Source organism: Centropristis striata, chromosome 18 (genome assembly GCF_030273125.1).
Source record: "Centropristis striata isolate RG_2023a ecotype Rhode Island chromosome 18, C.striata_1.0, whole genome shotgun sequence".
NCBI classification, from domain to species: Eukaryota; Metazoa; Chordata; class Actinopteri; order Perciformes; family Serranidae; genus Centropristis; species Centropristis striata.
The window spans coordinates 34,912,342-34,925,567 of NC_081534.1; the positions used below are offsets into that span (position 1 = coordinate 34,912,342).

General features: G+C 39.5%; 1 protein-coding gene across 1 annotated transcript; it reads left to right on the plus strand.

Annotated features, from left to right (window-relative positions):
• The first annotated feature begins 3,948 nt into the window (after window positions 1-3,948).
• LOC131991082 (NLR family CARD domain-containing protein 3-like) lies at window positions 3,949-12,797 on the plus strand. Its single transcript, XM_059356381.1, has 6 exons — window positions 3,949-4,175; window positions 4,646-6,490; window positions 7,154-7,327; window positions 7,455-7,628; window positions 11,766-11,812; window positions 12,026-12,797. The coding sequence occupies exons 1-6, from the start codon at window positions 3,949-3,951 to the stop codon at window positions 12,559-12,561; spliced, it is 3,003 nt and encodes a 1,000-aa protein (XP_059212364.1). The 3' UTR covers window positions 12,562-12,797.
• The last annotated feature ends 429 nt before the right edge of the window (window positions 12,798-13,226 follow it).

Here is a 13,226-nt window from a genome sequence, read left to right on the forward strand (position 1 = left end):
TAAACACACACATGTAACTCAAATAAGTTTTTTTGCAAATTCAAACTTTTATCCATCTGATCTTTTATTTATTTTTTCCATTCAAATGTTTGGAACCAGAAGTAAAAGTTATGGAAATACAAACAAAAGTTTTTCATTTTCATTCATGCATGTTTCCCCCCACAGATTTCTTTTAACTGCAGTGTTGATCCTTTTGTTCTCTTTCTTTGCTTGTAAAGAACTCGAGCTGAGCAACTTCACTTCCGTTTTTCAGCAACACTTGTGATGGCGGCGGCGGGGATTCCCCTGAGTGTGTTCAACACATCGTTTCCGTTTGAATACTTTTGTTGAGTTTCCTGTATGAGGAGATCAAAGGTCACTAGCTCTGCAGCAGGTGGATGATCTTATTTTATGGACATGTTTATGTTTAAAAAATATGAGTTTAAAAAAATAAATAAATGTTGTATCGTTTGACTTGATTGCTGCCTGCAGACAGAACAACAAGAATAAAACAGAGAGCCGTATTTGTTGTCCACATGTTAGAAAGCTGCAGTAAAAGTCATCAGAAACACATCTGTTTGTGCTGAAATTTGAAATGCAAACTTCAAATGTAACCGCATCGTGTTCTGCCAGCTCCAAATGTCCTCCAGATTCATCAAATATGATGAACTCGTCAGCAGACAACAAGCTGTCTGGAGTTGGTTGTAGAAAAAAACAAAAACAAAGTGTCTCCTGAAACAACGTGGCAGCTTCTTAATCTTTCAGAAGCTGCTTTGTGACGTGAAGACGCCGTTTAGATGATCTGATTATCAAACTGAATAAAAAAGATCAGTGTTCAGTCCAATCACATCAGTGATTCATGAATGTGACATTTCCAGATCATTCTGGGCTATTATAGTACTATATTTCATAAGAAAAGACAAATTAATTGTTATATAATGTTTTCTTTGCAGAACCTGAACTATAAACTCTTTTTTTTCTGTATTTGTTCATGCATTCTACATAAAAACGACTTTGAGTATCTCTTAAAGCAGCCGATACAAATACAATCAATTATTATTTTATTACAGGACTGAAGCGTCTCTAACAAGTGAAACTCAGTCGGTTATAACAGCGAAGAAGCAAAGTCAAGCTTTACACCCTTAAAGACACAATCTATATTTGTGTACGAAGGTTCATGCATACATTTGCAGCTGCTCATCCAGGGCCGGGTCGCGGGAGCAGCAGGACAAACGGCCTTCTCTACAGAAACGTTTCCTGGGCAGTTCTCACCTCTGCACGGCAGCTAGATCCTGTGATATCATGCAAATACATCTTGTCAGGCTTCAAGTTTTCTGCTTGTGTTCACACAAAATCAGCGATCCAACAAGATCTCCAACCTAAACGACAGAACAGACCGTCTGTCCCATAGACTTCTATGAGCGTTTGTTGGCTCACATCATTATAAATACACGGACTTAGGTTTAGGGGGAAAATCTCCCTGATTAGTCGTTCTTAAAGATAGTTTAAACATGAAATACATGATGAAAATGCTGGAAGTGAAGTAGTTTTGAGGATGACGTGAGCCACAGAAGTTACATTAAAAGCAGAAGTTACATTAAAAGCAGAAGTTACATTAAAAACAGAAGTTACATTAAAAACAGAAGTTACATAAAGAGTTGTTTACGTTGGTCTTCACACAGGACATGAAGCTTGTTCTCCTGGTGAAAGTTCTCCGTTTGTTCCACAAAGAGATGCAAAAACACAGAAAAGGAACTCATAATGACAATGAAGAGTAGCAAACACATAACAAAGACACAGAATGACAATAAAGAAGCAAAATTACCACAAAGTGACACAAAACTAACTACTAAGAGACACACAAAAAAGATACAAAAAGGGGCAAAACAACTACAAACAAAATAGAACTTCAAAAAGACAGAAACAATCACAAAATGAAACAAAACAACTACGAAAAGACAGAAAACGACCACAGAGAGATGCATAACCAGTGGTGGATGAAGTATTTAGATCCCTTACTGCAGTAAAAGTACTAACACAATACTGTGTAATTACTCGATACAGTAAAAGTCCTGCAGTCAAAACTACAAAAGTAAAAGTACAAAAGTATCAAAATGTACTTAAAGTAAAAAGAGTAAAAGTACTCGTGATGCAGAATGGACCCACTCAGATTGTTTTACATGTATTCCAAAATGTATTATTGTATTTTTATTACTGATACATTTATGTCAGTTGTGTTTTCATTTCCTCAATGTAGGGCTCATTTTCACGACTTAATATTCTGTGATGAGGTCTAAAATGTAGTGAAGTAAAAGTATAAAATTACATTAAAAGGACTCAAGCAAAGTACAAGTACCTCAAAACACTTCAGACTTTACAAACTCAAACTGTGTCTCATTGGTGAGACTGGTTGTCCTTATCATCTTTCTTTAGCTTCTTAGATGGTTAGTCAGCACCATCTAGTGGACAGATAGTAGAACTACATCACCTGATGTCTCACTCTGAAACACGTCACTGTGAAGTGTTGAGGGTTTGACTTCCTCATCTCAGACGCTCACAGACACCAGGAAGAGGAAACGAGCAGCTTCTTCTCTCACAGAGTTTTTTCGACACACGAAGGTGGAAAGTGTCTGTAAGTCGACCTGAAGTGAGTTCAGCAGGTGAGAATCCTACCAGAGGAGTCTGTATTATTATTATTATCATTATTATTATTATTATTGTTATTTAGTGTTTATTTGATATGGACAGAGCAATTACATTGGACAGACCAGATGCATTGTTTAAGTGTTTTAGCACAAGTGCTAATTCACAACACTTGTCCATAGGCTGTTTTTGAAAAGGTAGGGGAATTAAAAAAACAAGAATGTAAATGTTTCATCATCAGGATCACTTTGATCACATCCTGCTGTTTAACTGCACAGGAGGAATGTTTCTTGATGCTGATTGGCTGAACAGTGTTTTTTCGAAAAATGTAAAAGTAATGTTGTTTGTGTTCCTCAGGCAGAATCTACAGTTTGATTATGATCATCCGTGAAAAATGCAGATCATGTCTGGACACAGCAGGTGTGTTTATAGTTCTTAACTGTTAATACTCTAAGTTATGTGTATAAATGGAGACATCTTCCAATAGAGGCTTAAAAAACCTGTATGAATGGAGCTCGGGGTGACACAGATTACTAACTCATTTTCAGGTTTATAAAAACTATTTTGGTCGATGTTGGTGGTTACTATGCCAAAAACCAGAGAAGCTCTAACGTGTTAGAATGACTAGCAAAGAAATAATTATCAAAAATAAGTATTAATTATATTAAATGATGTGACACTGTGTGTGTGTGCGTTAGTTTGTGTGCATGCTCTGTGAGTGCCACCATATTGTTTGTGTGTCATTTCCTGTAGGTGTGTGTGATCACTTTAAGTGTATGTGTGTGTGCTCTGTCAGTGCAGTCACAGAGTTTGTGTGTTGCTTCCTGTTCTCTGCTCACAGCTTGGATCCACTTACAGTTGCAATGTACTTAACCATTCATTAATTATCACAATAGCTGGCAATAGTCTACTGATTGCTGCAACTCTGATTTAACACAAAAGAAAACTGGCAATATTTTTTGGCATTTAATTTCTTTGCCTGGACTGTGAACCAAATCTATATTTTAAGAATCTGTTTTCTTGGTCTTGTTATACATGTTCCCAAATGACTCATTTGTGAGCACAGATTTCCACATCAATGTTGATCAGCTTGTACTGAAAACCAGAAGTGATCCTCGACTCTGGGGAGCCCCAAACAAAACGTCTGTCTGACAGTTACAGGTAGCTGACCGTCCTTTCTAACTGTCTCCTGACTTTGTTTGTTTGTCTCTCCTGATGATGCACCGCTGTTTAAAACTAATAAAACCTTCTTCATCAAACAAAGTCTATATTTTAAAATGAACTATTTCCTTTTGGTATCTTTTGGATCTTTGCAGGGACAAAAAAATGGCGACACCTGAAGAGGAAATCTTATCAATTTTAGAAGATTTGGGAGATGAGGACTTTGAAAAATTCAAGTGGTTCCTGCAGGGGGCGCTAGGAGGCATCGAAGCAATCTCAAAGAGTCGACTGGAGAATGCAAACCGGATTAAAACCGTGGATCAGATGATTCAGACTTACAGTATAAAAGCGATTGACGTGGCCAGAACAGTTAAAGAGAAGATAAATCAGAAATTATCAAACCCCCCCCCTCAAACTTGAAGGTGAGTCAGAATCATTATTCATTATAAAAATTGATTAAAAAAAGATCAAAATTGTAGGTTACAGAGACTTTAACAAACTCTCTCTGATCTATGAATATAGACATGTATGTCTTGTTGCACTTTGGATGATAGAACCAAGCACCCAAAACACATCCAGCAGAGAAATGAAATTAAAGTCTATCAGAGAACAAAAATGATGAACCAGAGGCAGACAATCCTTTTTTGGTTGCTTCTATGTGGTTAAAATGTGCACACACTTAATTGTAAATGTATGTTTTTCTTGTACAATATTACTTCCCTCAATAGGAGTCGAACACCGTCTAGCTACTCTGGAGACCACTTTTTCAGGACCTACTGTAGTTATTGATCAAGCTGAACAGATTTTACACATAAAGAAATCTGTACACTTGTTGGAAAACAAATTCATAACTCACATTCACTGTAACAACTGCTAATTGGTTTCATTATTCTCTTCATTCAGAGATTCTTCTTCGGTGCCAGCCAAAACTCAAATCCAAATTAAAAAATAAGTTCCAGTGTGTGTTTGAGGCGATCGCTAAAGCAGGAAACCAGACCCTTCTGAATGACATCTACACAGAGATCTACATCATAAAGGGAGGGACTGCAGAGGTCAATAATGAACATGAGGTCAGACAGATTGAAACAGCATCCAGGAAACCAGACAGACCAGAAACAAGAATCAGACAAGAAGACATCTTTAAAGCCTCACCTGGAAGAGCTAAACCAATCAGAACAGTGCTGACAATGGGAGTGGCTGGCATTGGGAAAACAGTCTTAACACAGAAGTTCACTCTGGACTGGGCTGAAGACAAAACCAACCAGGAAATCCACTTCATATTTCCGTTCACTTTCAGAGAGCTGAATGCGCTGAAAGACAAAACGTTCAGCTTGGTGGAACTTGTTCATCGCTTCTTTACTGAAATCAAAGAAGCAGGAATCTGCAGGTTTGAAAAGTTCCACGTTGTGTTGATCTTTGACGGTCTGGATGAGCGTCAACTTCCTCTGAACTTCCACAACACTGAGACCCTGACTGATGTCACAGAGTCCTCCTCAGTGGATGTGCTGCTGACAAACCTCATCAGGGGGACACTGCTTCCCTCTGCTCGCCTCTGGATAACCACACGACCTGCAGCAGCCAATCAGATCCCTCTTGACTATGTTGGCATGGAGACAGAGGTCAGAGGGTTCACTGACCCACAGAAGGAGGAGTACTTCAGGAAGAGATTCAGAGATGAGGAGCAGGCCGGCAGAATCATCTCCCACATCAAGACATCACGAAGCCTCCACATCATGTGCCACATCCCAGTTTTCTGCTGGATCTCTGCTGGAGTTCTGGAGAAGCTGTTGAAAACCAGAGAGGAAAGTGAGCTACCCAAGACCGTGACTGAGATGTACATTGAATTCCTGGTGGTTCAGATCAAGCTGAAGAATGTCAAGTATGATGGTGGATCTGAGAGAGATCCACCCTGGAGTCAAGAGAGCAGGAAGATGATTGAGTCTCTGGGAAAACTGGCTTTTGATCAGCTGCAGAAAGGAAACCTGATCTTCTATGACTCAGACCTGAAAGAGTGTGGCTTCGATATCACAGCAGCCTCAGGTTACTCAGGAGTTTTCACACAGGTCTTTAGGGAGGAGAGAGGACCGTACGAGGTCAGGGTGTTCTGCTTCGTCCATCTGAGTGTTCAGGAGTTTCTGGCTGCTCTTCATGTCCATCTGACCTTCATCAACTCTGGAGTCAATGAATTGATGACAGAAAAACAGTCAACCTCCCGACTGCCCAAATTCTTCAGAAAAAAACTGAAACCAAAACATCTCTACCAGAGTGCTGTGGACAAGGCCTTAAAGAGTCCAAATGGACACCTGGACTTGTTCCTCCGCTTCGTCCTGGGTCTTTCTCTAGAGACCAATCAGAATCACCTACGCGATCTGCTGACACAGACAGGAAGTAGCTCAGAGACCAATCAGAAAACAACCAAGTACATCAAGAAGAAGATCAGTGAGGATCTGTCTGCAGAGAGAAGCATCAACCTGTTCCACTGTCTGAATGAACTGAATGATCGTTCTCTAGTGGAGGAGATCCAACAGTCCCTGAGATCAGGAAGTCTCTCCACAGATAAACTGTCTCCTGCTCAGTGGTCAGCTCTGGTCTTCATCTTACTGTCATCACAAACAGATCTGGACGTGTTTGACCTGAAGAAATACTCTGCTTCAGAGGAGGCTCTTCTGAGGCTGCTGCCAGTGGTCAAAGCCTCCAACAAAGCTCTGTGAGTGGATATATGAACAACATGGAAAATGCTTTCTGTAATACAAGACAAGTAAAACATTTTGTTTATGTTAATCTATAATCCTCTCCAGGTTGAGTGGCTGTAACCTGACAGAGAGAAGCTGTGAAGCTCTATCCTCAGTCCTTAGCTCCCAGTCCTCTCGTCTGAGAGACCTGGACCTGAGTAACAACAACAACCTGAAGGATTCAGGAGTGAAGCAGCTAGCTGTTGGACTGAAGAGTCCAATATGTGAACTGAAAACTCTAAGGTCAGTTTTAAACTTATTTTAAAGTATCACACTGGATTTTAAGTGCCATTTCTCTTGAGGGCTTTTGTTTTTGTTTTTTGTTTTTTCAGTTTTATGGAAAGACAAATATCTCAGATCTAAATGTTTTTGGGGGCTCTTTGTTTTATTTGTCATTAGCACAATGAAAGAAAATATCACAGGTAATAATTTTATGAAATCCCAGTAATTTTAATCATGTACATCCCTGTTAAAGCTGACTGACAAACACAAATCTGCACAGACAAATGTGTCTTAGCTAAAAATAATAATAATTGCATGCTCATATAGGAAATATTATATCATCATGTCAAATCATGTCTTTCAATCACATTAAATATTAAGAACCAATACTGATGAATGTGTACATTACTTTAAAGGGTAACTGGCTGTAACTTGTCAGAGAGAAGCTGTGAAGCTCTGTCCTCAGTCCTCAGCTCCCAATCCTCTAGTCTGAGAGACCTGGAGCTGAGTAACAACAACCTGCAGGATTCTGGAGTGAAGCAGCTGGCTGTTGGACTGAAGAGTCCAATATGTGAACTGGAAACTCTCAGGTCAGTGTCTGTATGTAAACAGTTCATCTTTTTTTCTTCCACTCAACCTGCTCATCCTGTTTGGGAGGACTGTCAACATCACTTTAACCGTCCTGCTGTTCCTGCTCTGATATATTCTTAATTCCAGTCTGTCAGGCTGTCTGATCTCAGAGGAAGGCTGTTCTTCTCTGGCCTCAGCTCTGAGCTCCAACCCCTCCCATCTGAGAGAACTGGACCTGAGCTACAATCATCCAGGAGACTCAGGAGAGAAGCAGCTGTCTGCTCTACGAGAGGATCCACATTACAGACTGGAGACTCTCAGGTATGGACAGAGAACAAGAGCTCACACTGCAGGTGTCTCCAGTTTCTTTATTTACATTTTCTTCCACTCTTTCTTAGCAGTTAGTATCAATATTGTATTTTGTTTTAATCTTTTTATAATAACTTTCTGATTCATCATTTTCTGATTTCAGTTCAGCAAAGGTATTTATGACACAGGAACCCTGAAAACAAGCTTTCATGCCGAAGTTCATTATTGACCTTGAAAATAATAATTTGAATGCCGTGTGTTGTGGTTTCAACCTCTGGACAGAGATTCTTTCAAGGAAAAAATATAAAATATATATCTGGAGAACATATGTACAAGGTGCATCCAATTACATTATAAATGGTTTTCTGCTGAAAGAAAAGTATTTTTTTAAAGCAGAGACTGTCCCAAAAAAATAGTTTGTTTTTGAATGAAAATTATTACTGCTCAAATGGGTGTTTTTGTTTGTTGTAATAAGAGAGAGAGCAAAGTGAGGTGATGGATTATAAATGTGAAAAAATTTAGTTTAGGGCGAGTGGAAAGCAAGATTATTATAGTTAACGAAAACTAACGAAAAAACAAAAACTAGAACTGAAATAAATTTAAAAAAATAATAAAAATAAAAATTACTTTTTATAAAAACGATAACTAACTGAAACTGTATTGTGTGGTTACAAAACTAACTAAAACTAACTGAAATTATAGTGAAAATGTCTTTAGTTTCCGTCTTTGTCAACTTTTTTCATATGTAAACCTTTTTGGTTGATATAAAATCTATTTCAACTATCTGGTTTTATGACTTAATAAACTTATTGGGGCTGAGATGGATCAGACAAAGGAAATAAAGGAAACATTTATTGTGACCTTTTTGAATCTGGCACCCAACAAATACCCCATTACAAAAAACTAAAACTAAACTAATAAAAACTAAACTAAAACTAAGCATTTTCCAAAAAATTAAAACTAATTAAAACTAGCAAACTCACTCTAAAAAGGATTAAAACTAAATGAATTTGAAAAAAAAAAAAATCACAACGAAATTAAACTAATGAAAAATCCAAAACTATTATAACCTTGGTGTGAGGGGTGGTGGACAGATCAAACAAACCCAGCACTTTGAGCCCAGACTCTCTCCCCCCCCCCCCCCCCAAAAAAAAATGTATTCAGAGATTGCAGTTATTGACAATGTGGACTATATTTTATGAGAGGACATCAATAAAAAGAGAGCAGATTAATGATGACTATGGTCTCTTAATATTTGTACGTAACTTTCTTCTTCTTCTTCTTCTTCTTCTTCTTGTGAGAGGAGTGTGAGTGGAAGAGCTGAGTGAAGTTGAGTATTTTTTCTCTCTCTGTGCAGCGTGGAGGAGGTAGCACTGGCAGTTGGCCAAATCATCGGGCACGGCTCCGTGAAGTCCGCTGCCCGTATGAACAGTGCCGTGGTCCTGTTCTTAGAAAAACTAGAACAGGTGAACAGGTTGGTGGAGACAGGCATCACAGTGAATGGGATGTTTGAGCCGGTGCTGCCGCTGACGCAGCCGGCCACTAAAATCACCCTGTCAAACGTCCCTCCATTCATCAGTGATGAGTTCTTAATCAAAGAACTTTCAAGACATGGAAAAGTGGTGTCACCTATAAGGAAGGTGTTATCAGACTGCAAATCCCTCCTGCTGAGACACGTAGTGACACGTAGTGTCTCACCGCAGACAGCTCTTGATGTTGTTAAACAACAAAGACGAAGAGTTTGATTACCGCTCCAGTGTCAGTGTAGATGAGTTTGAATATGTTCTCTTTAGTGTTTTGGATGTGGTGGAGAGGGACATTTGATTAAAGCCTGTTCTAACCGTGATGCTCCGGCTGCGGGGACCGGCCGGGTGAAGAGATGCAGAGCCAGGCTGGAGGAAGCTCTGAGGTGAGTGGTGAGAGGGAGGAGGTGAGGGGTGAGATGGGTGAGGTGACAGGTGAGCCTTCAGGTAAAGTGGAAGGTGAGTTGGTGGAGGATGTGGGTGAGACGGGTGAGGGGAGAGAAGCAGGTGAAGTTGCTATTAAAGTAGGCAAAGAAAATAAAGTATCAGGTGAGCTAGAGGAGGTAGGTGAAGCAGGTGAAGATGTAGGTGAGGCTGTAGGTGAGGTGAGTGAGGCAGGTAAAATAACAGGTGAGCCTTGTGAAGAGTTTGAGGTCGCAGATATCCAGTGTGAAGCAGGTAAAGAGGGAGAAGTAGGTGAGGTGACAGGTGAGTCAGGTGAAAGACTTTTATCAGGTGAGCTGTGTGAGGGAAGCGCAGTAACTGAAGCTAGAGAGGTGGAGGCCTGTGAGGCTGAGTGGGGGTCTGCTCCTCTTAAACGGCGCAGCAAGAGGAGAAACTTGCTGACTGTGGTGGCCGGTGGTACGGCCGGACGTCTGGCAGGTAAACGTAGTGCTGCAGAGAACAGAAGGGTTCTGTCTGACAGCAGTGACCTGTCTCACACTCAGCAGGCTGCTGCTCAGGTGTATCCTGCTGATACACTGAAGTCCTTTATAAAACAAACCAAAGGGATGAAGAGGTTAATGTTGGAACAGCACTTCCCTGATTTGCAGGGTTTTTATAATTCAGTCAGGCATATGATAAAACACAGATCAGAGTCAGACCTGACAGACCAAGAAGTGTTCAGACTGAGAAAACAGATGATTAAAGTCAGGAAACAACTTGGTTTTTAATGATGATGAATGTACAGATCTTATTTTTATTTATTTATTTGATTGTTTTTTGCCTGTTTTTTAGCATTTCCATTATGATGGGTAGTTTTAAAATAGGCAGTCTGAATGTCAATGATGCCAGAGAAACAAGAAAAAGAGCATTAATGTTTGAAATGACCAAAATGAAACATATGGATGTCCTGTTTTTACAAGAAACACACAGTGATGTTGGTAATGAGGCAGACTGGAGCAGAGAATGGGAAGGAGAACTCATTTTAAGTCATAACTCCACCCTCAGTGGAGGAGTGGGCTTCCTGTTCTCTCAAGGTTTTACTCCAACCTCCCTGGAGGTCAGACATGTTGTGGAGGGGAGGGGCCTTTTAGTAAAGGCTGTTTTTGAACATTTTAATATTGTTTCTATCAATATTTATGCTCCAAACAAAGGTACAGAGAGGAAGCACTTCTTTGAGAGTCTGAATGATATTTTAAATGGCCTTAGCTGGGAGGATTATTTATTCGTGGGTGGGGATTTTAATTGTACTGAAAATGATCCTTTAGATGGTAACCATGCAGAGCCTCATCCAGTATCCCAGCATGCCTTGAGGCAGCTGGTCTCCTCCCATGGCCTGGTGGACGTGTGGAGAAGGATGCACACAGGCTGCAGACAGTATACATGGTCCCACGTTAGTGAAAACAGAATCTCCTCAGCTAGACTAGATCGGTTTTATGTTTTTAAGCACAGAATAAGTGCTGTGAAAATGTGTTGAATTTTACAAGTTGGTTTCACTGATCATTCTTTGGTTTTAAGTAGTGTTTTTATAAGAAATATTTCATCCAAAAGCGCCCATTGGCATTTTAAATCTGTTTTAACTGTTGATAAATCTTTCAAGGAGGCTTTAAGCTTTTTTTGGAATGATTTTAGACAGAAGAAAAGCGAGTTTGTCAGTCTGAGGCAGTGGTGGGACCATGGAAAGGTTCAAATTAAGCTTTTATGTCAGCAGCACACGCTCAATGTCACACACGACATCACCAGATCTATCAGATATTGTGGATCTCGAATGTGAAAGTGAGTCCACAGGAAATCGAGGATATTTTGAAATCCTCAAGACTAAAAAGATGGCGTTAGTCAACCTGCTGGACACTAAAGTACAGGGTGCGCTGGTCCGGTCCTGGGTAGTATGGTAGTAACTGATTTTTTGAATAATTAACTGTTTGTTTTGTTATGTGCCAACTGTAAATAAAGTGCTGTTTAAAAATAAAATCTTCTTCTTCTTCTTCTTCTTCTTCTTCTTCTTCTTCTTCTTCTTCTTCTTCTTCTTGTCTTTTCTCTCAGAAATCATGCAGACAGTTGACTCAGAAGAGTTTCAGCCTGTTTCTCTGTCACACTGACAAATTGAGGAGCTCTGCTTCATGTTGAACAGCAGTTAGGACTCATGTTGGATAGAAAATCATTGTGACTGTGTTTCTTCCTCCAGGGTGGACCATGGTGGAGAGCACAGGTTAACACCTGGTCTGAGGAAGTGTAAGTGTGGATTACATTTGACTAATGAAGACAAAACAGCTTGAAATACAAAGTTAATAGTTGTGATATTTATTCATTAAAACATGACTGACAACATGTGTCATCATTAAACTTTATAGAAATGAACAACATCAGGACACAAAGAAATAATAAACCTTTCAGATGTGTCTGATGATAAACTGCTGCTGTGTTGTGTCTTTTTCTCTCCATCAGATTTCTGTCAACTCACACTGGACACAAACACAGTATACAGAAACCTCAAACTGTCTGAAAACAACAGGAAGGTGACACGTGTTAGAGAGGATCAGTCATATCCTGATCATCCAGAGAGATTTGACTCCTGTCCTCAGCTGCTCTGTAGAGATGGTCTGACTGGTCGCTGTTACTGGGAGGTCGAGAGGAGAGGAAGAGTTCATGTAGCAGTGAGTTACAGAGGAATCAGCAGGAAAGGAAACAGTAAGGACTGTCGGTTTGGATTCAATGATCAGTCCTGGTGTCTGTTCTGCTCTGATGATGGTTACTATGTCTGGCACAATAACAGATTAACATCCTCCTCCTCCTCCTCCTCCTCCTCCTCCTCCTCCTCTAGTAGAATAGGAGTGTATGTGGACTGTCCTGCTGGCTCTCTGTCCTTCTACAGAGTCTCCTCTGACTCACTGATCCACCTCCACACCTTCAACACCACATTCTCTGAACCTCTTTATCCTGGGTTTATGGTCTTGTTCTCTGGTTCCTCAGTGTCTCTGTGAGGTCTGTAGGACGGAGACGACTTCCTGTCCTGTGGTCTGAATGTTGGATGAAGCTTCACTTTGTTTATCATTTGATTCTCTGATTGTTTCTTTAATGTCTCAAATGTTTTCTTCTTATAAACGGTGAAATGATCTCAGGGCTGAACTCTGATTTTCTCTTGATTCCAGTTTTTTTTGGAGCAGCGTCTTGTAGCTGCTAATGTCTGTCGTGATTGATCTCAATAAAGGTTTAAAGACTCACGAGAACTGCAGCTTCTAAGAAATGTAAATCTGATTCTGTTTTAAAGAGGAATAAAGACATTACCTTCACAATCCAGAGTCATTTTCTTATGTTCAAAACCAGATGTAGTCTTATGTTTATCTTCAGGATTTTCTGATTCATGAAATTATAAAAGTAAAAAATTTTGAATCGAATTAGTCAAAAAAAAAAGATTTATGTCCTGGAAACAGATAATTTGCATATATTTAAGTTCACACCTCATTTGCATATTTAAACATGACAGTTTAGACAGTTCAGTTTCAGTTTTATTTCATAATTTATTTGTTTTTTCCCTTTATTTTTTACTCTTAAATGAATAAACTTTCCCTCCAGTTTTAATGATTTATTTTTCTAAGTTAATGATCATCATAATATAAAAACATAAATTAAAGACATAATTTCACTT

What these genes read in the sequence shown, in the direction of transcription:
- LOC131991082 (XM_059356381.1), top strand. Translation starts at nt 3,949, where the DNA reads ATGGCGACACCTGAAGAGGAAATCTTATCAATTTTAGAAGATTTGGGA. An exon ending in AAAGAGAAGATAAATCAGAA is followed by an intron (nt 4,176 to 4,645) that starts ATTATCAAACCC and finishes ACTCACATTCAC; the next exon opens with TGTAACAACTGCTAATTGGT. An exon ending in TGTGAACTGGAAACTCTCAG is followed by an intron (nt 7,328 to 7,454) that starts GTCAGTGTCTGT and finishes TCTTAATTCCAG; the next exon opens with TCTGTCAGGCTGTCTGATCT.